The sequence below is a fragment of the Budorcas taxicolor genome, chromosome 5 (assembly GCF_023091745.1).
Source record: "Budorcas taxicolor isolate Tak-1 chromosome 5, Takin1.1, whole genome shotgun sequence".
NCBI classification, from domain to species: domain Eukaryota; kingdom Metazoa; phylum Chordata; class Mammalia; order Artiodactyla; family Bovidae; genus Budorcas; species Budorcas taxicolor.
In genome coordinates, this window is record NC_068914.1 from 119,650,242 (window position 1) to 119,678,215 (window position 27,974).

At 56.1% G+C, this 27,974-nt stretch overlaps 1 protein-coding gene across 2 annotated transcripts; it reads right to left on the reverse strand.

Annotated features, from left to right (window-relative positions):
• Positions 1-1,216: 1,216 nt before the first annotated feature.
• On the reverse strand, positions 1,217-27,353 carry CARD10 (caspase recruitment domain family member 10). 2 transcript variants are annotated; one of them, XM_052639975.1, is made up of 20 exons: positions 27,113-27,353; positions 26,120-26,257; positions 23,557-23,882; positions 19,286-19,477; positions 18,227-18,382; positions 17,497-17,622; positions 16,264-16,455; positions 14,463-14,597; positions 14,003-14,118; positions 13,169-13,197; positions 12,604-12,727; positions 7,166-7,325; positions 6,634-6,742; positions 5,944-6,187; positions 5,689-5,758; positions 4,557-4,659; positions 3,330-3,488; positions 3,120-3,235; positions 2,561-2,673; positions 1,217-2,332 (listed from the first exon to the last, which is right to left on the reverse strand). In XM_052639975.1, exons 1-20 carry the CDS (start codon positions 27,345-27,347, stop codon positions 2,092-2,094), a joined length of 3,084 nt encoding a protein of 1,027 aa, XP_052495935.1. In that variant the 5' UTR covers positions 27,348-27,353; the 3' UTR covers positions 1,217-2,091. The 2 variants fall into 2 exon arrangements, with proteins under 2 accessions (XP_052495935.1, XP_052495934.1); XM_052639974.1 differs by lacking the exon at positions 16,264-16,455 and having other exon boundaries at positions 27,113-27,351.
• Between the last annotated feature and the right edge of the window lie 621 nt (positions 27,354-27,974).

Consider the following 27,974-nt stretch of genomic DNA (forward strand, 5'->3'; position numbering starts at 1 on the left):
CATCTTCTCAGAATGGCATCTCCAAGGGATAAACCCATGCTTCATGCCATACAGACCAGGGTTCAAATTCCTAGCTGTGTGACTCTGAACAAGTTACTTCACCTCTCTGAACTTCACCTTCATTTGTAAGATGGGGACAAAAATAAGACTTGGGGTTGGTGGGCTTCTCCACCCCCATGCAAAGGGCACCTAACATGGGACCAGCCACTGGGCTCCTGCAACTTCACCCAGGCTCATATGTCCATAGACCAAGCACTGGGCCAAGAAGGGGGTGGTTTGCTTACCCCAATGAGCATAATCCAGTCTCCATGGCCAGGGAGCCAATAGCCACCCATAGAGACCCACCATCTGGCCACAAAGCAGAGCATGGTATGGCCCAGAATTCCCAAGGCCTGGGAAACTCAGGAGGCCTTGTGGAAATGATATCTGAGCCAGACTTCAAATGTAAGCAGCCCCCAACCCCTGGACTTGGACCTCTCAGCTTCATTTCCTACCACTCCCCAGTGGCCAATCTCAACCTATTTCCTGCCACTGAGCCATTGCTCTTGAGGTTCCCTCCACCTAGTCTATCCACTCCCCCCAACTCCCAGGAGCCTGCCCAAGTTCATCACTGTGACTGAGGAGAGTCCTAGGAGGACCAGGAACAACATAGGCATGTGAGTCCCTTACGTGCCTCCTGAAGAAAGGAATCCCACACCCCAAGCTCAAGCAGCACCTCCTCCAGTAAGCCTGCCTAGATTTCTCCCACTGGAAGTTCTCATCCTCTCCACAGTGAAGCAGTCTCATGGGCTTGGTAGCACACTGACTGACGGTTTGCTCTTAGTCTTCTGGATTCAGTGGCCGAGCCCCTTAGCCTAAGACCCGACCGTGCTGGCTAGGTATCCCCGCTCCAGGAGACATCTCTTTGATGATCAGACACAGGCAGGGCTGGGTGAAGGGGTGGCCCATCTGTGGGGCCCTTCTCCGGTCATCTGGGGGCAGGTAAGGTGATGCCAGCACAGATGGTAGGCAGCTCCAGGATGAGTCAGGAGAGAAATCTGACCCTCCCCATGAGCGAGCAGGAACCGGAAAGGTGGCATCAACCTGAGCTGGGGGTGGCAACAAGTGGGACGAGGGGAAGGGGGCCCAGGCCAGGGAGGCAAGCAAGCAAAAGGCCACCAGCTTCTATGACAAACTGTTTAATGTTCCATAATGTGCAGCTTCTGAGAGGAAAAAAAGCCCATTAAAAACCCACAAGCTGTACATTCTGGTAACAGAGCAGCTGGCCCCCTCCCCACCCATCCCTCTGAGAGGCAGGACAGGGAAGGGCGCAGGTGCTGTGAGAACATGGTCCTCGAGTGTGCTCACCAGGAACACACGCGGGTTAGTGCCTAAGGGTCACGGGGGTGGGGGCATGACATTTACACAGGGGAGAACCATAGACACACATGTGACACTCAGGTCACAGGTGACGGTGGATTGGGGAGGCCACAACGCCCCCGTGGAGGTAAACACAAGAAATGTCAGCTGGACGGGTGGGTGTCACACACGACAGGCTCAGGGGCTCCTGTGAACAGAAGAGGCTGTGGAGGACTCCCCAGTGGTCCAGCGACCAAGACTCTGTGCTTCCACTGCACAGGGCACAGGTTCAGTCCCTGATCAGGGAACAAAGATCCTGCATGCCACACAGTGAGGCCAAAAAGAAAATAAGAGGCTGTGGAGCCAGGAGACCTTGTGAGCCGAGGGGAGGGGCAGACTCGAGTCCACCCTGTGGGATCTTGGGTGTGCAAACCAACGCACAGGACTGAGAACGCAGATGCTCTGAGGAGCGCCATGAGGGACAGGACACAGATGTGTGTTTGAGACCCACGAGACGGGTCCGTGGAGACACAGGGCCAGGGAAAGGCCCAGAGCAGCAAGTCCAGGGGTGGGAGGGAGCTCTGGCCAGGGGCTCCTGTGGGTGAGAGAGCCCACAGCCGAGGGCCCCGCGTCAACAGTCCCAGGGTTGAGGAAGGCTCAGGATGGGAGGACACTGCTCCACTGCAGATACCAGGGTCCCTGCTGGTGGCTTCTGGAGTGAGGGAGGAAGGTGCAGGCATTCCAGGGGGGCCCTCAGGCCTCGCTGCTGCTGCTGCTGCCGCCGCCTCTGGTGCTGCCACGCTCCACCCACACGAGGCGGGCCTGCTCCTGCAGGATGCGTCCCCGCACCACCTTGGCCAGCTCCTCTGAGTGGCCCCACTCGTGGGCGGGCACCTGCACCCAGGAGCAGGGCAGCCCCCAGAGCACATGCTCCGAGCTCCGGCACTGCCGCAGCAGCTCGGAGTCCCGCCAGCCCGGCCGGCCCAGCAGACCCCTGCCAAGAGAGGACAGCAGGCCGTGGTCAGAGTGGGGGATGAAGACGGACAGTGAGACAGAGAGAAAGGAATGGACTAAGACATGGAGAGTCAGAGAGGGAGGACGGACAGAGGCAGTCAGAGTGACAGATAGAAGGCAAACGAACGGATGGAGAGAGAGAGAGAGAGCAAGGCATCCAAACAGGAGGAAGCGCAGGGTCCCTACCCCTCCTCCCGGCCCAACTCACCTGACTTCCCGGACATTCTTCTCGGTCACCTCCACGTGGATGACGATGGGGTAGATCTCGTTCTGGACCAGATCCCGCACGCCCCGAGCACCCAGCTCCAACAGGCAGTGCTTCTTCTCAAGGTAGGGGTGGTCAAGGCTACATTTTACTCCCAAGCCAGAGACCCAAGCCTCCCTGCCCCCTGACTGGGGCCCCATAACACAGCCCCCTACAGGGTCCAGCTTCCCCATCCACCTTGGCAATAAGGAAAGAACTGGAAGGGAAAGCCCAAGACTCAGGGAAATAAGTCACTTTCCCTAGACCTTGATCTGCAGAGGGCACTGACCCCACCCTTGGCAGCCCCAGGTGGCTCCCAGGGGAGCAGCAAGTCTGAGACAAGGATGAACAGATCAGATGTATCAGCCAAACTCTCCAGGGTGAGCCACTTGAGGCAGAGTGCCCCAGGTTACCCATTTCACAGGTGCGAAAACACCCATGGAAGGGAAGGGGCTTGCCCAGGGTCACCCTCTGCTCCTGGGCCCAGAGGGCACCACCCCCATGCCCCACCCCAAGAACCTACCTTCCCGACAGACTCCTGGATGGCACGGATCCTGCTGCCCAGACCAGGGGCAGCAGGCCGGGCCTTGGGGGCTCCAGGTGCTGACAGTGTGCACTGTTCCTCTCCAGAGAGGCTTTCTGCAAAGCACAGAAAGGCACAAATGAAGGGCCAGTGGGCTTGACTACCCCACGGTACCACCTTGCCCTCCCATCTTCAAGTGCACAGGCTCACCCGCTGGGCACACTTGGAAGTCCAGACGGGAACTGGGCAGGTCTAGGAGGTTGCGGATGAGCCGGGGCGCCAGGCACTCAGGCAAAAGCACCACGGGCCGCAGGGCAGACACCAGCAGGGGCCGCACCAGGCTGTAGGGTTTGAGGCTCTGCTCTGGCTCTGGGCATGGGAGGGGACAGGATGTAGACGAGATGAGGGTGCAGGCAGGGCCCCAGCTCCTCGCTGCTGGGATGGCCAGCCCCCTGAATACTCAGAACCCCAGTGCCTCCTCTCAAGGCCCCTATCTTCTTTCCCTTCCTAACACCCGCTGCTGGACTTCACTGGGACTGTCCTCCTCCCCATCCCAGGCCTCACCCGTGCCCCCTACAGGCCATTCTCCTCTTGGCAGCTGAGGCAGGCTTCAACGCTGAAGTCAAATCCTGTAACTCCCCTGTGTTCAATGCACCAGTGACTTCCCACAACTCTCAGGAAGAAGGCCACATCCTCCACGTGGGTGACCCAGCCCTGCCGGAGCTGGGGAGGCAGCAAGCCACAGATCCCCTCACTACAAGCTCTATTCCAACCTCACAGATCAGCAGCTGTAATCACAGGACCTCTGCATACCCTGGTGGCCCAGTTAACTCTCCTATCAGAGCCTAGGTCATGCCTTCCCAAGCTCCCAGGTGGGCAGGAACCCCTCCTACCTCCCCCCTCCCCTCTGGCACAATGCATGACAAGAGTTATGTGCCTGCTGTACTCCGTGTCCTCCAAGCATACGACACATAGCCATGCCTCTGAGTCTTTGCCTTCTGCCTCTCATGGAGTCTTCATCCTTGAAAGCTCCAGTTCAAACAATCTCCCTTCCAGGAAACCTAACCAGCCTTACCCTCAGAATTGCTATTTGTTCCTCTGGGCTCCCCTAACCCCCCATCCTCCTTCCTCCAGGAACTCTCTCTCGGGTCATCACGGCACCTGCCACCATACCCAGGCAAAAGGCACAGCTGTGCACACTGTGCCAGACAAAAACAGGCCCATGCTTGCCCATGCCTCACCCCTGGTCACACCTGGACACACACCAGCTCCTTCCATCCTTGTGGCCCATCTCCCACCAGGTCCCTGGCCTGCACCCTGCCCCCGACTGGAACCCTCCCACAAGCCCTTCAAGCCCAAAGGGAACACCAAGGCCAAAGGACACCCAGATGGGCACATTCCTGGAGCCCGTAGGCACCTTTGCACCTGGGCACGCACCTGAGCAGGGCTCCAGCAGCAGCTGCTCTGGGGAGTCCCCAGGAGGACTCCCCACATGCTTGGGCTTCACCAGTCGCAGTTGGTCCAGGGCGCGCTTCTTTAGCTGGTGAGGGAGTAGAAAAAGAGGGGCACCTGAGAGCTCAGCTCCGTCCCATCCTCAGGGAGAAAGGGCAGTTCAGCACAAGAACCCCCTCTCTGTCTGGCTGTCCCCTGCCCCCGCCTGGCTCAGTACAGCCCCCGAGACAGAGGCGGGTGACCATTACTAGGAATCCAGGAAAGTAAGGCTGCTAGCGCTAGTTAGAGCTAGAAGAGCCTTAGGTCTGCCCCCACGTTACAGATCAGAAATCGAGGCCAAGAAGGACCTAATAAGATGTAAGAGACAAACTCTGGGGTCTCTTCCAATTAATCAGCAGTGTAGGATGAATATAGAAAAACCAAAATCGACACTGCTAGTTATAACAATCGTGGTGGTTGTTGTTCAGTTGCTCAGTCATGTCTGACTCTTTGCGACCCCATGGATATCAATAGTTGACAGGTGTTATATAATGTGACAATGGGACAAACGCTAACTAGATCCCACATGCATGAACCCATGAGACAGGCAAGGGTTCCCCATTTTACAGATGATAAAACAGAGCCTCAAGAAGGGGTCAGGTAGTCGGCCAAGGTCACACAGCAAAGAAGGAGCAGAGCTGGGATGCAAACTCCGGAGGCCTGGCTCTAAAGCCCAGGTTCTCCACCTTCTCTTTAGTACCATGGTCTCTTGAAATATTTAACCTCTCCGAGCCTTGCTCTGCCTAGGCGCATGGTCCAGGGATCAGAGAAGGGAGTGTGACTATTGTTCTGTTAAGTGCTCACCACATGCCACCCATACTCCTGAGCACCGGGCACAATGCCTCACTTCCCCCTGTCAACTACCTGGACTGGAGCCCTATTGCTATTCTCTTTGATGGACATGCTGGGAACAGGATCAACCAAGTCTGGGTGAAGACGCAACCAAAATGCTCACCAAGAAGATGAGCAACCAAGTGGCTGGGGTCTCCTCCCCCAGCTTCCAGAGAATGGAGCCTGTCCTCTCCCTTTTGGCTCCCCCTCCCGAAGCCCTCACCCTGTCCTCCGCAGCCCAGCTTACATTACTGCGGGGGCCCCGGTGTCGGCTAGATGGCAGGCACTTCTCCTGAACTTCCAGGAGCTGCTGGGCTCTGGCGGGAGGGGATGGGGGAAAAGGGAGGTCATGTCATGAGTTTGCAGGGAGGTGGGGAGTTCTTCACCTTCTCTCCTCCAGCCCCCTCCCCCAATCCTGTCCCAGAGGATGGCGAGGGACTGTGGGAGGGGGCCGAGAGTCCCCCATCCCAGTCCCGGCTCCCAGGGCCGCGGGCTGTGTCACCTCTGATAGTTGGGCACGGTGCCCCGGTCCAGGTCTCGCAGGGTGAGGGGGTCAACCCGCGCGCAGAACCACTCCTGCCGTCGCTTATATGCTGGGTCCACCAGGCGCAGTATCTCCTGAGCTCTCACACACAGGGCGTGGGGGTCAGCCCGCTCAGGCAGGGTGAGGTTGGCTCGAATGTAGAAGGGCTCAGCTCCTGGCTCCTTCACCCAGGCATCCAGGGCCTCGTGGAAGGACTGGCAGGCTGAGTGTGGACAAGGCAGGGGGCAGCAATAAGGACAAGGGAAGGAGAAAGTCAAGCATTAACCTCAGAAAGGCCATACCTTCCCCTTCTTAAAATGAGAGTCCAAGGCAAAGGGAGGGAGGGGATTGGCCCCAAGCCACCAAGCCCACTGGGGACAGAACCAGGACCCAAACCCAGGTTCCTGGACTCCTATCCAGAGCTCCCTTCACTGTAAGTTGCTTACTGAGGACAAGACAGAGGAAGAGTGTAAGAAGAGACAACTAGCAAGGGGACAGCGGTGTAGAAGGGAAGAGCAGTAACAGGAGTCAGGAGGCGAGGCATCCCCCTCCCAGGCCGCGGCTGTCCCACCCACACTATGGACTGGAGGAGCCTTCTCGTGAGCCCTCAGTTCTGACCTTCCAGGACTCCTAAGTCCTCAGTGCCTGCCCGCCCCAGGCCAAGTTTACCCTTGAAGTCCATCAGTGGGAGCGTGGACGTCTGTTTCCGGGGCAAGGTTGTCTGCTGGGCCTCGCCTTCCAGCCCTGCCCCCTCCAAACCAGCAGCCTCTGCCCTTGGCTGGGAGAAAACCCAGACAGGGAGGGAACTGAGCTAGCTTCCCAGGACAGCCCTGAGGCCGAAGAACACCGCGTGTGGGGGTGACCATGTCTCAAAATTCTGATGCTCCCACCTTACAGGGTGCGTGCCCAGCCAGACCCTGCTCCCTGCAACTGGCCTCCCCACCCAGCGTGGCTCAGTCTGGTCTTTTCCATGTGTAAGGGTGGGGATCTGTCCAGGTGCTATCAGTCTGCCCCACCTCCCAGCCGTGCCCAATCAGATTTCACTTAATGCTGGCTGAGGCGGGGCTAACCGATGAGCCCACCTCTGCTTCGACCAATCTCCAGAAACTCCGCCCAATGATCTAGATCCCACCAATCAGAGGGAGCCTAGCCCCAGCTAATGTACCGATTCCACCCCCAGCTCAGAGGGGCGGGGCCTCACCTCTCTTGGTTCTACCCTGGCCGACCCTGGCCCAGAGAGCACCCTCCGCACAACAGCCCCAGACCAGCTGTCCCCGAGGAATGACAGGCTATCTGGGCCCTTGTCCTGGGGCTCAGGTCCCCCCGGGGGACTCCAGCCAGACACTCGGATAGCCAGAGACCTGAGCAGAGAGAAAGGAGATGAATTAGCGTTTAGTCAGTATGTTGATTCAGTTCAATATCCTTGGAGAACTATAGTGATGCCCCAAAGATGCCAAGACTGCCACCCCAGGCCACTGCACCCGCTGGAATGCTCTTTCCCTTCTTTTCCCTGGCAAATTCTGCTTATCCTTCATTGTTCAGGTCAAAAGCAACCTCTCCTTCCCAAAACCCTCAAACCCCTGCACACAGTGAGGTGAAGCTTATTTTCCCCTTGGTTTCCTCCCTCAATAAAATGCCTTGAGAATCAGCCCTCTATCATGTTTGGCTCTGGATCCCTACCACCAATCACAAGTGTCTGGCACATCTGGCAGATGACTAATAAAAGCTTGTTATGCTCATAGTCTAGGGCAGGAGGTCACCCTTAAATCATAACAGATCAAGGATGGTTACTGCTGGCAGTAGGAGCATAAAGGGAGGGGCTTCCCAGAGGAAGCAGCAGCTAGGCTATATGAGGGTGAAGAATAGAAGTACTTCTGGAACAGACAGAATCCTATGGTTCCAGACCAAAGAGCTGGTATAGGCAGAAGTGTGGAGAATAGGATACAATGCAGAAGAATTTAATAACAACAATAGTAACAGTAGCATCAGACACTTACTGGGTGCTTCCCATGTACTAGACACCATGCTAAACTCCTTGCCCTAATTAACTTATTTAACATCCTGGGAAACAGCTCTCAGGAAAGGCAAGCTGGAGCCAGCCTATGGAGGGCAAGGAATGAAGGTATCTGACCTTCCTCTGGTGGTCAGTGGGTACCACTGACAGTCAGGACAGAGTCACCAAATCCCTGTCATAGGAGGACTCTGCCTATCCCTGGATGAGAAGTGGTGAAGCCCTGTGGCCAGACTCAGAGAGAACTGACCACAAGTCTCCCCATGACCCCTCCTCCATGGTTCTAGGGAAGGGGAGAGGTCAGGCTCTGTGGGTGTGCCCCAAATAGAGAGGGAGCCCAGGAAAAGCTTGGTCATTCACTCACCTCCCCATCTACCCTGGCAGCTTCAGCCACACAGCCATACTGCCCCCTGCTGCCTGCCCAGGGTGGGCAAGGCTGCAAAGACCTTAACCCAATCAGTACCCATGCAGGGGAAGACCCTGGCCCTTGGGAGTCTAGCCTGGCTCCTGCCCCCTCAGTCAAAATAGAGGACCAAGACCCAGGGGCTAGGGATAGACATGGGTGCTGGGGACATCTGGGCTGCCTTTACAGGCTCCTTCAGCCTTGGGACTGTCCTGGCCATATCGATTGGGCACAGAAAGGCCTGGACAGAGATGGGAGGCCTGAGGCTGGGCCTGGCTATGCTGCCCAATGGCTGAAGCCACAGCTATCAGCTGCAACCCCAGTACTAACTGTGCTCTAGCCTTTGTAAGCGAGCTGGCCACTTGATTCTATCTCCACATCCATAAAGCAAGGACAACGATGACACTCATTTCCCACTGTGGGTGTGAGGCTTAGACAAATATAGAGATAATGCAGGTAGAGGTGGAAACCAGAGGGCTCCAGGGCTTTCCAACTAAATGGGTTATGAAATTCACTGGGTCATGACCAGCACTGTTTTTGAATGGAATGGAACAGAAAATACAAGCCTGCCTCCCTTCAAGTAAATCCAACTATCTTCCTGTGACCCTTTTGTTCCAGGCACTTGTACTGGGTTTCTCCTGCAGCGGGATACCATCAGAAGAGTTTGAGAAATGTGGTGTGGAGAGCATCAGCAGGAACTCTGGGGCCAGGAGGCCTCTGGTTCTCAGCAGTCCCATCTGTGTCTATCTACCTCATTGTACAACTCAGTAAGTTTAAACACTGGATGTTGCTGAACAGTGCCTGATAAAAACTAGACATTTACTATCACCAGTTGTGATTCAGGACAAGTCACCTCTCTGTGGTCCAGCTTCTCCTCACCCAATTTCAAACCCACAGACAGATGACCACTGTTGGCTTCTCCAGTTGAGGGCCCAGCGAGAAGACTGCATTCAGGCCCTCCAGGTCCATCTGCTCAATCCCTACCCATGCCTGCATGCCACGCCCCCTCCCTGCAATTCCAGCATCAGGGCAATTCCTCAGTTGTTCCACCTTTCCAGGCTCAGAGACCCAGCTTGGGCATCCTCTCCTTCAGGATGCCCTTGCCCACCTTTCTGAGGGACCAAGTGACTTCTCTGAGCCTCCAAAGCCCCAGGCTACTACCTGGGGGCTCACAGGGCAGGATCCAGATCAGGTCTCTCAGACTCAGACCTCAGCAGACAAGTGGGTGGGGAAGAAAAAGGAACATGGTAGAGGGCAGGGGTTGCCTGCTCCAACCTCTCAGGAGCTCTTAGGTTTCTGGCAACAAGATCTAATTGATCCCAGTCCTGCCTGTGGGAAGGCTGCGGGTCCCCATCCACCAGGAGAGGGCTCCCAATCCTATCCCCCAGTGTCAGCTCAGGAGTCAGGTCACAGGGGAACAACAGGAACTGGGCCAAGTCCTTCACTCTGCCAACCCTGAGCATCATGAGTTAGGTGTCTTGGATGAGTGTTGCCCTACACCCTAGGGCACTGTGGGAAGATCCCTAGGTTCATAGGTCAAGGACCTATGCAGCTGAGATGTAAGCATGTCACACAGATTACCTCACTGAATCCTCCCAACCACCCTACGGAAGCCGTCTGTTATTACCCCAACATAAGAGAAGAGGCAAACTGAAGCCAGGGGAAGTTACAATTGCCAAGGGTTACACAGCTGGTGGGTGGTGGAGTTAGACAATGACCTACCCAAACCTTCCCTGTGCGAGGTCAGCCAATGCCAGAGATCCTGTCTTTGTGACAAGAGCGGGCAGGTATGGCCCTTCCCAGGAGATAACACCCCAATACTCTCCCAGTGTCCTCCCCACCCAACATGTCACTTTCACTCTTTTCCACCTGCCTTACCAAGAGGGGCAGGGGAGAGCAAAGAGCTACAACGCCCAACACACAGGGAGCACTCAACACCGGTGGAGGTTAAAGCAGCTTTAGTGGGGACTTCCCTGGTAGTACAGTGGTTAAGAATCTGCCTGACAAGGCAGGGGACACGGATTTGATCCCTGTTCTGGGAAGAATCCACATGCCATGAGGCAACTAAGCCTGTGCGTGACTACTGAGCCTGAGCTCCAAGAGGGGGGCACCACAATGAGAAGCCTGCACACCAAAACTGGAGAGTAGCCCCCTCTTGCTGCAACTAGAGAAAGCCTGTGTGCAGCAATGAATATCCAGCACAGTCAAAAACAAATAAAAGTTTTTTAAAAAACTCAAGTAGCTGTGACGAGAGGAAGGGACTCTGGAATCCCCAGCTCCACCACCAAGTGGCCATGGGACACATTCCTGACTCTGAGCTTCATTATCATCTGTATATGGGGCTTGCAGGGCTACTCCGAGGATTAAGCCACAACAGCACCAACAATAACGAAGAGCTAACTTCCCACTCACTACGAGCCAGGCACTGCATTTAGCACTCTAGTAAGAATATGAGAACCTCCACAATGACCCCAAGGGACAGGTACTACTGCGAGCCCATTTTACAGAGCAGAAAACTGAGGTAATGAGAAATTAAATGAGTTGCTCAAGGCCCCACAGTAGCAAGTGACAGAGCCAGGGTTTCAGCTGGCTCACAAGTCTGTTTGGATCCCACGTGTGCTCTGACCTGTAGCCCTGCCTCCAGCCCAGGCCATGTGCAAACAGTGCTCGCCAGTCCATTAGGGCTCGCACATCCCTGAACCCCCATGAGCCCACCCCCTTCTCTCTCAGTCCCCCAACCCTGCCCCAACCCCTCAATATGTGTTCCTCCCCCATCTCCCTCCTCCCCAGGAACTGCGTGGGCATCAGAGGTGGTCCCATGATCACATGGGCCAGAACCTCCAGCTCCCTCTGTGGCGGAGGCCCTTGGATAGCAGCCAGGACCCCTGCTGCAGGCCTGAGCAGAGGAAGGGAGGAAGGGCCGAGGCAGGCAGGAAGGGAGGTGCCTCCGCCCCTTCCCCCAGAAGCACGTCCTGCACAGTGACAAACAATGTCACACTGGGCCCTGTGCCGAACCGTGAGAGTGGGGGCAGGGGCCTGGCCAAGCTGCTTCCAGGAGGCAGGAGGCTCCCGGTGCTGCTCTGCCCTGATTTCTTGAGCGACCTGTCCTCTGTAAGCAGCATCCCCACATTCCAGCTCTGACATTCAGTGCTTCCTATGCCCTCCCCAAAACCCAAATCTGGTCAGGCCACTCTGGAGCTTGGCCCTGGCACGTCCCAGCTGTGTGACCTCGGGCAAGTCTCTTAACCTCTCTGAGCCTCGGTTTCCTCCTCTATAAAAAAGGGGTAATCATAATAGAGCCTGCCTCCCAGGACAGAGGGAATGTTGTAAAGCAGCCAGGAGCCGGCCTTGCGTTTAGTAATAGCTAAGCACCATCCCCCCCTCCCCTCACCGCCCAGGTTTCCCAGGGTGCACAGCACCACACTTCTCCAGCCTAACTCACAAAGCCTGCCCTAGCCTCAACTTTCATCTTTCCCCCTTCCCCCTTCCCTGCCCCCACGCTCCAGTCACCACCGAACGCCAGGCCTGACCCTGGACAGCCTCTGTTCTCTCCTTTCCATATCACCCAGCTGCCCTCCTGGCCTGCTCTCTCCTGGCTGTGTTCAAAGGCCACATACTCAGATCAGCCTCCTCCATCGCCTGTCCTCCTGAGATCACGGACCAGGAGAGCCATGCACCCACCCAAACGCACAGAGCACATGGCCTGCAGCATGCTGGGAGCCGCCAAGGCTCGTGTCTCCAGTCGTGGGCATGGGGCCAGCTCAGCTGCAGGGAGCCACAAATGACAAACTACCACCACCCCACCCCACCCTCAGCACAAAGTCTGCTGGGAGGCTCAGTCCTGCTGGGAGATCTGAGCAGGGACAGGCACGCAGTACAAGTAACAGTTGCCACCTACCAAGCACTCACCACACGCCTGGCAAAGCAGGGTGCTTGGCTGCCACAAATCCTAAGCCTCCAAACACCACCTGCAGAAGACATTGCTGTGCCCTTTACCCCGATGAGGAAACTGAGGCCCAGAGAGGTGAAATAACCAGCCCAAGCCTCCCAGACAATGGTGACAGCATATGAATTCAACGTCTGCCTCTGTGCAAAAACCCAACAGTCTGACAGAGGCATGAGCAAGGGCTTCTCTGCTGCTCCCTCCCACCTCACCCCTGCTCACCCTTCTCTGGGGATCCGGACCAGCCCCCCAGTTCCACCCCGCCGCAGGTGACTGCAGTACCTGTTGAAGAGATCCAGGCCACAGCCTCTGGCCAGAAGGCTGTCCGGCTTTCCCAAAGGCCACACGCTGTCGGAGGACGAGGACGAGGAGAGGCCCGGGGACCAGGGCTTGAGCGTCACACTCCCTGGGGAGGAGGGGTGAGGTTCAGGGGCGCCAGCAGACCAGTGAGGGAGGGCTGGGTCCATGAGAAGGGGTTGAGCCCCTTGAGCCCAGAGACGGCCCAGGGCCCAGAGACCTTGGCAGGTTGGAGGCCCTGGGAACACACTGGACTCACAGGGCTGGGCCTGGGTCAAGCAGGGTGACCCTTCAGTTTCCTGGAAGAAGGTGGAGGGCGGGCTGGAACTGAGTAGCTCCACAGAGCACAGCTGAGACCAGGAGAGAGGATCAGGATGGGCCCAGGATGAGAGGTGGGAATCAACTCCCCCAGGGCCTCCTGAGCAGAGCCTCCCTGCTTAGGGGACAGCAGAGCCTCAGGGAGGGGGCGCAGGCCAAGGGCAGCATAGGTTGCACCGGCCTCAGGTGGGTTCCCAGACGAGCCCTCCCGGGGGAGCCCCAGGGCCTTTACCTGTGATGTCTGACATGCTGCTGAAGGACCTGGGCAGAGAGAGGGCGGGAGGGGCCAGCACTGAGCGCGGTGGGCATCCAGCCCCACCCCCTGCTCCTGTGCCCGTGCTGCTCCAGTGTCTGGCAACCCCCAAGCACATGCACACTAGACTCCTAAAGTCACAGGGCAAGATGCTAATATTCTGACCGTGCAACTGTGCCCATGTCCCTCCACCTAGAAGGCCATCCCTTCTGGTCTGTAACGCCTCTCCCTCTAGGAAGCCTGCCCTGACCTCTCATGCCTCATCCCAACTCTACTTTCTACTGTCATTTGTAGCTCCAGGGTCTGCCTCCCACACTAGACCATGACCTTCCCATCGCACACTCATCATGGCGGGTTCACTCATTACATCAAGCCAATGACGGGGGACACATGCCAGGTGGCAGGCTATCTCCCGCCCTCAGTCCTGGCACCAATCATATGGCTCAGTTTCTCTGGCCCCCATTTTCTGCTGCTGCCTGAACCTGCAGCCTTTCTTGCCTGAGATCCTTGACCCCTGAGAACCTCCTCCATGTCTCCTAGTCCTGAACACCCAGGCTTCCCCCTGGATTAAGGCTCTTTGAGGCTTAACCTCCAGTGACTCTTATGTCAGGGTACTCAGCAGGGACTGAGCCCACTCTGCCCTTTGACCTTGTCTTAACCCCTTGGTTACGCATATGAATCCTGGGACCTGGGTTTCCATAGCTCCAGTTATTTAAGGGCAGCAAAGGGAGGTGACAGCCTAGACCTGACCCTGGCATCAGGGATTCTGGGAGGCAAGAGTAGTAACCTCCCACCCCAGGCCTCTTCCTTTACCTCTTAGGGGGCGCAGGGTCTTCCTCTCGCTGCCGGCGGAGGATGGAGCCAGCACTGGGTGGAAAGGGCAGGATGGAGAGGCGATTGATCTCCTTCTCGTTGTCCATGGCCTCCTCCTGCAAAGTCACAGCAGGGCCTGGTCACCCCCACAGCACCCGCCCACAGCTCATTGTGCCAAGTTTGTGCTCATTTCACAGACAGGAACTTGAGCCCAGAGTGGACAGGTGGACTCTGCGAAGTTTTGGTATGTGAATGGCTCCCCAGGTCTCCTGGCGCCCGAGCCTAGGCCCAGCACTGAGCCAGCTTCCTTGGGAGTTTCAACAAGGCGCTTAGCTTCTGTGGGCCTCAATTTCCTCTCATGGGAAATGGAATGGTCAGCAAACTGGAGAGCCCCCTGTGTGTCAGTAATAATATGATGGCCACTGTACCCCCCACATCTGGGCTAGGGCAGGCGTCTTACCGAGGTGTGGGGCTCGGGCCCTCCCACGACAGCCGCCTCCCCCGCTGCTTCTGGGCCTCCCAGCGGGGATGGGAACTCGCTGAGGCTCCAGGTGCTGCTGAGGTTGGAGCACAGGGAATGGGAAGAGGCGCAGGCCTGGAGAGGAAAAGGAGAGGGAGCGGTCAGCAGCGCTGGGCCGGGGCCAGCCACCACCATTTGCTCAACGCCCGAGTGCTGGAAACAGGGATGACGTGGGGAAGCAGGGAGCTGCATTCCTGCCCTCATGGAGCTCATAGCCTAGTGGAGGAGACAAACTATAAACAAGCAGGCAGATGAAGGAATTAAGGCTCAGCTTCCAAAAGAGCTGGGAAGGAAGGTACCTGGGGTGGGGAAGGCACTCAAAGGGCCCACCCGGCCAGGGGGCCATCAGAGTGTTTTCCAGGGAAAGTGTGGTTAGAACTGAGAACTCAAGGATAAGTACATGTTCAAGTCGGGGAGGCAGATGGAACAGTCAGAGCAAAGGGCCTGAGGCAGGACTGACACATTCTAGGAATTAAAAAGCTGCGACTGGGGGAAGGGATAGTGTGGGATCAACAATGTACACACTGCTATATTTTAAATGGATAACCAACAAGGTCCTACTGTACAGTATATGGAATTCTGCCCAATGTCCTGTAGCATCTTGGAGGGGAAGGAAGTATGGGGGAGAACGGATACACATATATGTACGGCTGAGTCCCTTTGCTGTCCACCTGAAAACATCACAATGTTATTGATTGGCTATATGCCAATACAAAACAAAAAGTTTAATTAAAAAAAAAAAAAGTTGAGACTGAGAGAACCAGGCTTGAGGTAGATAACTAAGGGAACCACCCTGTAGGACTTCTAGGGCAAAGTAAGCCACTGAGGACATTTAAAAGTCAAAAATCACAGATTTATGCTTCTTTTGTTCTGTTACTTTAGGTAGTACACTCCTGGTGGACTGATCCTCTTTAAGCAAACCCAAGATAGGAAAAAGGCTTCCCCGATGGCTCAGTGGGTAAAGAATTCGCCTGCAATGCAGAAGACACAGAAGATGTGGGTTCAGTCGCTGGGTCAGGAAGATCCCCTGGAGGAGGAAAATGGCAACCCACTCCAGCACTCTTGCTTGAAAAATTCCATGAAAAGATGAGCCTGATGGGCTACAGTCCAAAGGGTCACCAAGAGTCAGATATAACTGAGCAACTAAGTACACACACAAAATAGGAAAAGCCTTTCTTTTCCTATCTTGACAGAGATCTGAGAGCCAGAGTCTGATTTATAAGGGATCTGGGGGCTCGGCTCCACTGTTGGATGGCTATGTGATCCTGGGCAAGCCTCTGACCCTCTCTGGGCCCTGTCCAATGAGGCAACTGTACTAGTCGGTCTCTGGGGAACTTCTAGGGCACATATTTTGCATTCTAAGATGCTCACCAGCCCTCAGGGAGCTGGGGTTCTCCAAGTGTATGATAAGACAAGCTTCAAACTGTTTTCCGTGCCCCAGGTGTAACCTCAAAAACCCAGAGGCCCCTACACTCCTGTCCTGTTCCCTGATATACCAACCCCCACCCATCCGAGCTGCATTTTGTCCACCTTGGCCAACAGCCCCCTCCAAGACTGGCATGTTCTTGACCTCGAATGATGACTCCAGCCAGGACCCACATGTTTCCTCCCAGAGCCTGCATCTTCCCAGGCCCAGGTGAGGACTCCCAATGAGTCCCCCACGTCCCCACCCCCGGTTGAGGTCTCTCACCAGGTCTTACTCTGGCCGAGAGTTCCAGCTTGGACTCCTGACCCTGCTCACCTTGAGATGGGGCCCCCCCTGGACCCGCTGTAGCTGCACCTCCAGCAGGGCCTTGGCGCCCTCTAGGCTGGTGAGCGCCGTCAGCAGCTCATCCCGCTCCACCTCCAGGCCTCGGACCTGCTTCCGGTACTGGTCCTTCTCAATGAGGCTCTGCGAGTACTGCAGCTGAATACGGTCTCGGCTCTGGATGGCCTGGCAAGAGTGGGCAAGGAGGGAACTAGGGCCAGGAGCCGAAGGTAACATGCTAGCTCAGATCAGGCCAGGGGGTGGGGGGGCGGGGTGGGTGGCAACAGGACCGTCAGCTAATGTTTATTAAGAACTTCCTGCACGCTTGTGCCCTATGCTAAACATTGGCTCATTTAATCTTCACACTAACTAACTCTTCAAGTTAGAGAGCCTCCTTACTTTCATTTTACAGGCAGGGACCCCAAGCCAGCAGGGACACAGTTGCAGAGTCCAGGCTCGTACCATTTCCCAGAAAACAACTCAGAACTCTTCTATGGGACACACTGTGTATGGGGGACTTTATTCCCAGCCTCCAGGGTTCAAAACCCAGCCCAGTGCACCCAAAGAACTTTTCCACACAATGTAGACCAGGGTGCCCAAGAGCTGGGTCCATGCCCACGGGGACCTACCACCCATTGTCTCAGAGGGAGCAGGGGTGAAGAGTCTCAGGGGCTAGGAGCAACCAGGGCAGATTCTTGGGCCCATCCCAGACCGGGGTTGAAACCTGAAATCTGCATTTCACCAGGCCCCCCAAGGCTCACGTGTAGATGCCAACTGTTCCAGGGATTCCAGGGATTCGAACAAGGACAAAACCTGCTGCCCTCCCCGCTGCATGGGGAGCTCAGACGAGGAGGGCTGGGGGCCTTGGCCCACCCCTCAGGAGGTGAAGGACTGGTACCCAGGGCCTGGGAGCCAGACCTTTTGAGAATCTTTTCACCAACAAACATTTGAAAGCCTTGCTCTTGATGTGGGGAGAACAAGGATTCAGATGCAAAGGCCATCCACACCAGCTTTCATACCTGTCCCAGGAGCCCAGCGAGGCAGATGTGTTGAGAGGGCAGGGCTGGCATACATCAGCGCTCAGGTCCCCTGTCTGTTTCTCCTGGCCTACTTGCCCCATCCTAAACTGACCAGTATACTGTTTGTCTGCGATTCCAGTCCCACCTGCCTCTCCCCATATTCCCCTGGATGGGAACGAGGACTGGGCACACAGCAGGCAGGGCTCACCTGGTCCCGCTCCTTCTCGATCTCCTCCAGCTGGGCCAGGACGGTGGCCATGCGGTGCTTGTACAGGTCACAGTCCTTCTGCAGCGTACGGTGCTTCAGCCGCAGGTCCTCCATCTCCTGCAGATACTGTGGGTGCAGCAGGGTAGAGCGGGACGGGACACACCCGGGTCAGACTCCAGGGCTGGGGACCATGGGCAGGAGCCCAGCAGGTCCAGGGAAAGGCCTGAGCCCCAGTAATGAATGCCCACCTCCCCAGCTGGGTGGCCTGGGCTGCTAACTGACATCTCCTCACTGGGCCTCAGCTGCCTGATCTGTAAAATGGGGACAACAACCCATCCCAACCCACCTGGGCCTCCTCATTGCAACTGCAGTCTGCCCCCTTAACCCACTCTGCTTCCTCCACAGCACTCATCACCCTCCATGACATGAAGTGAGGGACTGTGGATTATACATAAAGTGTCCTGTATGTCTCGCCTGCTAGAATCTGTCCCCCCAGGAGAAGGGACCTTTGTTTTGTTCACAGATGGACCTCAACACATATTTGAGAACAAACGAATGCACAGCTCTTGGCACGGGACCTGGCACAACAGCAGATGCTCGGGGAAAGCTGGCTGAAGTAAACGGGGGATGCGCATCCCCCCCCCCCCAACTCCCCAGGAGCTTCCCCAAGCTGTGAGCTAAAAGGCAAGTGGGGGCAAGGCAGGGGGTGTATGGGGAACGTGGACATCACCTTGTCCCGCAGCTCCTCGGCCCATTGCAGCTCCCCCTGCACAGCATGCAGCTTCTGGCACAGCTCCTGCCGGCTGTCCTGCGCCTCACGCCAGTCATGCTCCAGGATGTCTAGGAGGATGCGCTCGGAGCCTGGGGCCCCTGCACGGTTTGCCTCCTGCGGGGGCGGGTGTCAGAGCTCAGTGCTGCCTCAGCCCTGGCTCCAGGCCCATCCTGAGTGTAGGGTGAGGGGGAACACATAGCCCTCAGGCCCAGCCCACTAGCTTTGCCCCCTTGGCCGAGAGCCTTGGCCTCTCTGAACTCCAGCTTCCCCTCCTGCTGAGTGGGTGTGGCCCCAGCAGCTCTGCCCACCCTCCAGGGAGCATCTAGGGTACAAATGAGGTAAGTGGATGAGGGCGTGCTTGGACAAGTTGGACCAGGATCTTATTCCTCAACAAGAACCAGGCCTGTTCTCTCTTGCTCTGGCCCCAACCCACTAGCCAGGACAGAAGATGGGTAATATTTCCAAGACCTATTTCTACCTTCCTCCTCTGGCCTGACAAGGGGTTTTCACAGGGTCTGAGCCTGGCCCAGGCAGGGAGACCATGGGCCAAAGATCCAGTCCCCAGACCCACACCCTAGCTAGACACCCCCAACCCTATAAAATACACCAGAGCCCTAGCTTCCTCCCCAACTTCCTGTGAGGAGTGATGGCCAGCTGGCAGGCCCATGCTGTCCCTGACCTGCCACAGGACACTGAGCAAGCCCTGGGGCCACCCAGACCTCAGAGGTCTCAACCTTTCCACAGTCAGACTCCTTTACAAATCCAAGGAAAACTGGGGGCCCACTGCCCAAAAAAACGCTCACATACAAAATCAGATGCACAGTTTCAAGGAGTTCAGAGGCTTCCTGAGTCCCCCCTCCCCCAGCCCCAGACCCCAGACTCAACACCCAGGGAGAGCTGAGGGCCTCCACTCAGAGCTTAAGAGGCCAGCCAGATCTCAGATCCCTGGATCTAGAATCCTCATTTTCCAGGCCTCAGGGGGACAAGTGAGCAGGAGGGTCTCCCCTCCCCCCGTACCTGCTGCAGGCCTTCCTGCAGCTCCTGCAGCGAGGCCACCAGCCGCTGGTTCTCAGCACGGAGCTCCAAAACCAGGTCCGCACTGTCAGGCTCTTTCTCTTTCTCCTCAGCCCCAGGGAGTGGCCCCCTGGCCCTTCGCAGCTGCGTGCACTCTTCCTCCAGCCGGCTCACCTTGAGCTTGAGCTGATCCACCTGGGGCCCAGGACACGGGTCAGCTCAGGGAGGGAGCACCAGCCAGGCCAGAGGGGAGACAGAGGTCCCGCTCCTGCGCCCGGGGTGCCTCCCCCATTCCCAGAGGGGCCCAAGCAGGCATCCTCCCTGGACATGTCTACAAAGAAGCAACAGGCTGGACCAATATGACAAGGCCAAGCCACCCTCCCAGGGGAATCTGCCTCAAGGACTTGTGGGTGGATGGGCCAGATCACAACACACTTGTCTGTCCTGCAGTTCTGACACTGAGCACAGGCAACTGAGCCCAGCACCAGCATAATGGACAGGAAGGAGGGCTGCACCAAGAACAGGAGGACCCAGGGGCTGGGCCCAGCTCGGCCTCTAACTCCGTGTGGCCTTGGGCAAGTCATGGCCCTTCTCTGTGCCTCAGTCTCCTCATCTCCCAGGGGAATAAGGAGGAAGACAGTTTTGAGGGTCTCACCCAGCCCAAGAGCCAGCATGTCCCCGCTCAGAAAGCCTCCCTGCTCAACATACATGCACAGAACAGCCATGAGTCTGATCCTCCCTTAGAGATATTCCTACCAGAGCCTCCATGAGGGATGGTTATGCTATTGGTTCACTCCCAACACAAATTCCAAATCTGGGGTCCAGGTTTCAATTGTACCATTTTACCCTCCATCATCCTGAGCAACTCACTTACCTCCTCTGGGCCTCAGTTTCCCCATCAGTAAAATGGACCTATTCAATCCCCCTGCTCTTGCTCCACCATCTGCCTCCCAAAGTCATTGCAGGCATCAAACAAGACAGCAGGTAGATAGACGCCTTTAAACTACAGAACTGATGGGGGTGTAACAGTGGCTATTTTTACAGCTTTGAATAAAATCCCTCCCCCCACTGTTACCAGTTCAGTGTGGGCAGCCAGAAACTGATCAAGGGGGCTGTGTGGGTGGCTGAGTGGTGGCCACGGCAGAGATGTATGAGCAGCTGGCTGGATTATGAGTGTACTTAGCCCAAGTGATTTTCCAAATTCATGTGGGGTCTGAGGTGGCTAGACAGCGATGTGAGGAGCAGCAGGTGGCAGGCCACGAAATGAAATCATTGTTGGAAAACGACACAGTGACCTCTGGGGCTACACTCAGGCATGCTGATGTCTGGTGCCCTAGGAACACCCTGGCCTTGCTTGGAAAGGACTCCCAGCCTCCCAGCCTCCAGAGCCTGGCATAGCATTCTCCAACCCCCACCACCCTACACACGCAAGGATCTGGAGACTGGGTCAGGCAGTTCCATGAATTAACAGCCCACTCCTCCTCCGCAGAGGACTCAGAAAGAAATTCATGACTCTCACATTCCTTTCCCCTCACAAAACCCGCTTTGTAAGCCGCTGGAGAAAGACAGCTAGTTACAAGGGCAAATGTGGTCACACCCTCTCCAGCAAACTACAGCCACACACCCCGACCTCCTGCCTGACCCGAGGCCGGCAGGCTTCCCAGATGAGCTCAGGAGACAGGGCACCTGGGAGTCTCCGCCGAACACCAGGAAATAACAGATGCATTTAATCCTGGTATACAAACTCACTTAGCACAAAATTATAGCGTTCATTCCTCTAAGTTTATGTTGCTTAGAAATAACAGCTCATTAAATTTGCACCTTATAAAATACAGTATTAAATAACAGCCACCACACACCTGTCTAGGGGGAAGGGAACCCAAGCTGTCAGGAAAAAGCATGATCAGCTGCTCTGTTCATCTCCACCTGCAAAGCCTTTGTTAATTGCAGAAAAGCTCCAATAAATTAAGGCAAGTGTATAGTAGCTACATTTGAAGAAAAGCTTATCTATTAATTGAATTTCATCCCTTACCCTCCACCAGCTAAACTGGAAAAAAAGCAGCTGTTCTCTGCCCACTGGCAGATTTCCTTACCCCTAGGGCCATCCTAGACCTTCCCCAGTGGCTCAGCGGTAAAGAATCCGCCTGCAGTGCAGGGGACGCAGGAGACGTGGGTTTGGTCCCTGTGTCAGGAAGATTCCCTGGGTCAGGAAGATCCCCTTGAGAAGGGAAATGGCAATCCACTCCAGTATTCTTGCTTGGAAAATTCCATGGACAGAGGAGCCTGGCAGGCTACAGTCCATAGGGTCGCAAAAGAGTTGGACACAAGTGAGTGACTAAGCACACACATAGTGTGCACATTTCAGCACCTAGAGCTGAAATGCTGACACACAGGGAACCTCCAACACCTCATCATCCCTCTACCCAACCCCAGGAGGCTCCAGACAGGTGCACACACACACAAGGCACCCCCCACCCAGACACATGCACATATCCACCACCTCAGCAGACCCAACTTAGAATCACATGCAACCCAAAGGCGAGACAAACTGTGCTGGCCACAGCCCCTCCCAGCACCCAGGGACCAGTGGCCATCACACTGTCCTCTCTGAGCAGGCTCTCCCCACTCCCAGCAGTGCCCAGAGTAGAGTCAGAAATTCTCCATCTTGGAACCCTGGGAAAGTACTCCAACCAACCTGTCTGTGCCTCAGTTTCTTCATTCATACATGGGGATAATAACAGGGCTCTACCTGACCCCCATTCCAGTGGAGTTCCCAGGAAATTATAGGAGTTGATGGACATCAAGCCCGGAGGACCAAGCCTACTACACAGACGATGCTATATTGCTATGATGTCACTGCACCCTGACCTCCCACTTCAAGGATGAGGAACCTGAGGCTCAAGTGGGCCTGGCAGCCTGGGTCCATGAACCTGGGGCCTCAACAACCCCTAGTCAGGACTCCTTACCCCAGATGTCCCCCCCAACCCGCAATGGTACCCACAGTCACAGGCTCCAGCACACCAGTGCTCTCACACTTACAGGCTCATTGTGGACATGCGACCTACTGTCCACGGCCACCTCTCACCCTCTGGGGTGCCCCAGCCACAGTTGAGGCTCATGGGGTCAGGGGGCTTCAGATCCCACCATCAAAATCCCCCAATGGAACCTTGTGCAGTACTGCCAAGGACAGCCTACTGTGTGCCACCTGTGTGCTCAGTCACTTCACTCGTAGCCCACCAGGTTCCTTTGTCCATGGGGTTCTCCAGGCAAGAATACTGGAGTGGGTTGTCATTTTCTCCTTCAGGGGATATTCCCCACCCAGGGACCAAACCCTGCATCTCTTGCCTTGGCCGCAGGCACTGTCAAATCCTTGAGACAACTCTCTGCAGCAGTAAAATCCCAGCTTTATCGCCATGTGAAGACCCAATAAGACACCAAGAAAGAGGCTCAGTTTCTCAGCTTGTAAGAGGCATGGCCTCGTTCACTTATAGGGAGAACTGGGTGAGACTTCGTCTGGATGGGAGCAAGAGGAAGAGCATCATAAGGCAGAAGCCAGCAGGGGCACCAGGCAGCCCTGGTTCACATCCGGGCTGTGCCACTTGCTGCTCTATGACCTTAAGCGAGTCCCTTTACAATCTACACCTGTGTCTGTACTTCAAAACGAGAACGTGGTACACGGTATGTTTTTGAGATTACATGATGTGATGCGTGTAACCTACATAGCATAGAGTCATACTTAATAATATCGATAACAATGGCTGACCAATCCAGGTTTCGAGCACTAACCCTGCACCAGGCCCTGTACATGTCTTAAATTCTGTATCTTAAATCTGAGGAATACTTCTACCTCAAGGCCTCTCTGCCTCAGCACTTGCAGACGTTTTGGACTGGACAGTTCTTGGTTGTGGAGCTCTCCTGGGCTCCAAGACATTTAGCAGTGTCCCTGGCCTCTACTCACTAGACGCCAGTAACACACTCCTGGTTGTGATGATCAAAAGTGTTCCCAGACATGGCTAAAAAGTTGCTAGGGGCAGGAGGAGCAAAATCAACCCCAGTTGAGAACCACAGTCATAACTCAATGAAATAAGCACTATCAATATCCCCATGTTACAGATGAGAAAACTGAGGCACAGGGTGAAGAAGGGACTTGCCCATGGACCAGTAGCCAGCAGATGGTGGCTCTGGGACACCAGCCGGCTACCATATTACCATCATTTTTTGCAAAGCTGCCCCTTTCCCGTGGCACACCCCACCCCAACCTCCCCAGGGCCTACCGCCAGCTGCAAGTCCCTGCTGCGCAGCACGGCTGAGTTCTTCTCCTCGCTGAGCTGTGCCAGGCGCATAGCGATCATGTAGTTCTCATCCTTAAGCCGCAGAAGCTCCAGGCTCCCGGCCTCCCAGTCCTCCCGCAGCCGCTGGCAGCGCTCCTGAGCCTGCTGTTGCTCCCGAAGCCGCTGCTCCAGCCCTGCTCGCTCCTCCTCCAGCACCCGGCCCCGGGCCTGCAGCTGCTGCTCCCGCTGCAGCTGGCTCTTTCGAGCCTCCCGCAGCCGCCGCACCTCTGTCATCAGGAACTGGGTCAGGCCCTCAGGCCCTTCCTCATCTGCCAAGGACAGGGCAGAGAAAAGTCGGGTCAGGCAAATAAAATCCAGCAAGATGGCAGACCACACGGAAAAACCCAAACTGGAAAAACACTAGAAGAAAATATTGGAACCCATTTTTACAATATGAGGACAGGGAAAGGCTTCCTAAACAAGGCAAAAATAAAAAAAACTATAAGAGATTTCTGAATGATGACAGATGTAAGAAGCAAAGTTAAAAGACAAGTAACAGAGTGGGAGAAAATCCAACACATGACACAGAGTCACACTATATAAAGAGCTCCTACAAATCAATAGCAAACAACAAAATAAAAATATGGCCAAAAACTATCAAATTGCAAATTCCCAAGCAAAAAAACGACTGGTAAACATAGGAAAGGGCTTCCCTGATAGGTCAGCTGGTAAAGAATCCACCTGCAATGCAGGAGAGCCCAATTCAGTTCCTGGGTAGGGAAGATACCCTGGAAAACGGATAGGCTACCCATTCCAGTATTCATGGGCTTCCCTGGTGGCTCAGACAGTAAAGAATCCACCTGCAATTCAGGAGACCTGGGTTTCATTCCTGTGTTGGGAAGATCCCCTGGAGAAGGGAATGGCAACCCACTCTAGTATTCTTGCCTGGAGAATCCCCATGGACAGAGGAGACTGGTGGGCTACAGCCCATGGGGTCACAAAGAGTTGGACACAACTGAGCATGTATGCATGCAGATATGCAATGAGGAACATATTTTCCTATGTTTGTGCTGAGCTGTGCTTAGTCACTCAGTTGTGTCCCACTCTGGTCTGTCCCACTCCATGGTCTGCTGCTGCTGCTGCTGCTAAGTCGCTTCAGTCGTGTCCGACTCTGTGCGACCCCATAGACGGCAGCCCACCAGGCTCCGCCATCCCTGGGATTCTCCAGCCAAGAACACTGGAGTGGGTTGCCATTTCCTTCTCCAGTGCATGAAAGTGAAAAGTGAATGTGAAGTCGCTCAGTCGTGTCCGACTCTTAGTGACCCTATGGACTGCAGCCTACCAGGCTCCTCCATCCATGGGATTTTCCAGGCAAGAGCGCTACATATGTATATTAATTTATGTTATCTTCACAACACTTAAGGTAGGTACTATTTATTGCACCCATTTTAAAGACAGACAAATCCAGGCACAGAAATGTCAAGCCATTTGCCCAAGGCTAACTAACCTGTTGAGTAAGCCGAGTACATCTCTCAACAAAGTGCAAACTTAAAACAACAACATATTATTTTTCATATATCTAACCACAAAAAATATTTTAAAATGATCCCCAGGATGAATGAGGGTATAACAAAAAGGGTGCTCATACACTGCTGGAGGGACCCATGTTGTGTGTGTGTTAGTCTCTCAGTCATGTCCGACTCTGGGCGAGCCCATGGACTGTAGCCCATCAGGTTCCTCTGTCCATGGGATTCTCCAGGCAAGAATGCTGAAAGTGGGTTGCCATTCCCATCTCCAGGGGATCTTCCCAACCCAGGGATGGAACCCAGGTCTCCTGCACTGCAGGCAGATTCTTTACAGACTGAGTCACCAGGGAAGCTACACATTCTCTAAGAAATATGACTTCTCAGAACTTCTCCTGAGACACACATGTGCACAAAGATGCATCTAGAAGGTGTTCCCAACAGTGTAATATTTGCAAATAACACATCAATAGAGGATGTGTTAAATAACTATGGCACATCACTAACAAACATGATGCAGTCATTAAAAACAAGCATAACAGAATCACACTGGTGGGGGGGGGGGATGAATCACAAAAATCAGTTGTTCCAAGAAAAAATGAAATACAGAACAAGACACGTAAGATGATCCCCTGTGTATGTGTGTGCGTGTGTGTATAATTGCCAAAGTGTTACCAGCAGAGAAGAGCTGACAGAAGAAGTAAAGATCTTTGCTGTTTATTCTCATCTCATGGCATGTTTGAATTTTTTACAGAAGAAACTGCCAACTGGTACTTGTCGGCCACATACATGTCTGAGAACAATTTCAGGGGGAAAGAGCTACGTTAAGTGTGTGGGCTCTGAATTTAGACTCTAACTGCATTACAAACCCAGCCCCACACTCAGCCGGCTGGGGAGGCCTTGGGCAGACAGTTTCAGCTGTCTCTGTGCCTCAGTTTCCTTGCCTGTTCAATGGCCACAATGGGAGTGCCCCCCTCACAGGGAGGGGGTAAGGAATCTGCGCTGGCACCCATGCTGCTAGCACCCACAGCAGACCCACTCACCGAGGATCATGGAGCAGCGCTGGGCAGGCTCTCGGCCAGTGAGCAGTGTGAAGTGCTCGGGGTAGTAGAACTCCAGGGCTTCCAGGAAGGCCTCATAGCCCCTCTTCCCCCGGCAGCGCAAGATGTCCATTAGGCGCCCTGGAGAATGAGGGGTGGGTGTCCAAGGGTCAAGGTGAGGGCTGCCCCCAGCGCCTAGCTGCTTTCTCCCGTCTGCTCCCCGCCCCAGCCCGTGCCCCCGACTACTCCAGGGCCCACATTCCCCAGATCTCTGAACCAGTGACACACACTGTGGCCTGACTCAACACATCAGAGGAGATAGCCTGTCTGCTGCAGCCAGGAGAATCAGGACCCACTCGCCCACCATCACCAGTGGCAAGTGTGTTTCAACAGCACCTCAAGCCCCTGCCTGCCCTCCACACAGATACAGGGCCAGCAAACAGAGCCTGCCTTTACAACGGCACAGAAAATCCCCCTCCATCCTCAAAGGCAAACCAAAATATCTATCCCGTTGACCAGTGCCTGAAATTCCACCATCAGACCCTCATTGCTTCGCCAGCTCCGTTCAGGGGCACAACCTACGGGAGAAGGCACCCTCAAAAAACTGGGATGGGAAAATAAAGAAAAATAACTCTCCGAGAAGTATGTGACACACAGAAAGCGGGGGACAGGGAGAACCTATGAAAGCACAGGACACAGGAACGAGGCCAAGTCCACCAGCTGTGACCGGGAGGTCCCAAGCCCGGCCTGAACCGCAACTACAGCCAACCCCTTACTCTAAGGTGGGCCGAGGAGGCGGGAGAGAAATGCAGGCGCGGTGTGGACACGGGGACACGCTAAAGGAGGCAGGATGGCGGACACAGCAACCATCCCACCCTACCGGTGTGGACACCGAGGTCCCGGGGATCAGAGTCCTTGGCCGGTCGGCCCCAAGAAGGCCCCAGGGAAGGCCGGCCCCGCCCGCTCAGGCCCGACCCCGCGCCCCCCACGGCTCACCGGTGCGGTTGACACGGCACGGGAAGCGGTAGGTGCTCAGCACCTCCTCCTCGTCCTGCTCGTCGATGACCCGGCATTGGCGCAGATACGGCGTGAGCTTGGCTGGGTTGAGGGTGCGCGTCAGCCGGTGCCGGACGCCCTCGATCCGCTCCCACAGCGCGTCCTCCTCCGCCTCGGACCCGGACCCGGCCCCAGCCTCCTCCTCGGCCTCCCCAGCCTCGGCTCCGCCCGGCATGGCCGCGTCCTCGGGGTCTGCGGGCCAGAGGCGCGCGAGGGTCAGCGCGGACGCCGGGGGCGGGGTGCGCCGACCGATCCCAGCTCCGGGCGTCGTCCGCAGGACCCCTCGTATCCCCCCGGCTTTCCCGCGGCTTCCCGCTCCCCGTCCGCCCCGAGGATGCCCGGCCCCCGAAACCCCGGGACTCACCCCGCACGCCAGAGCCGCCTCGCACTCCCGGGTCGGCGCTCGGGCGGCGGCTCCTGCGGCGCAGGGGGGCGGGGTCGGCGGCGCCCCCGGCCCCGCCCCCGGCCCCGCCACCGCCCGGGCTGCCCGGACCTCCCCACATCGCCGCCCGGGTCCGGGCCAAGCGTCCGGACGGCCAGCCACCCGCACGTCCGCCCGCAAGCCCGGCTCCCTGCCGTCCGGCCGCCGCGCGCCTCCCCCCGCTTCCTGTTTCCCGCCGGCTCTCCCGGCCCTGGCTCGGCAGGGTCCGGGCGGCCCGCCCACACCTGCCCGGCCTCGGGGCGGGGCGGCGCCGGCGGGACACGCACGCTGACAACCTCCAGCGCGCCGCCACACACCTTTTCCCGCGCGCACGGGGCACTGGGCACACGGCGTCGGCTCCTCAGCGCCCAGTCCGCCGCT

Coding starts and splice junctions, on each gene's coding strand:
- CARD10 (XM_052639975.1), bottom strand. CDS start 27,347: ATGCCGGGCGGAGCCGAGGCTGGGGAGGCCGAGGAGGAGGCTGGGGCC. Junction 17,623..18,226: donor CCGAGGAGCTGCGGGACAAG/GTGATGTCCACG, acceptor CTGCACCCACAG/TATCTGCAGGAGATGGAGGA. Junction 6,743..7,165: donor CCAGGGTAGAACCAAGAGAG/GTGAGGCCCCGC, acceptor GTTTTCTCCCAG/CCAAGGGCAGAGGCTGCTGG.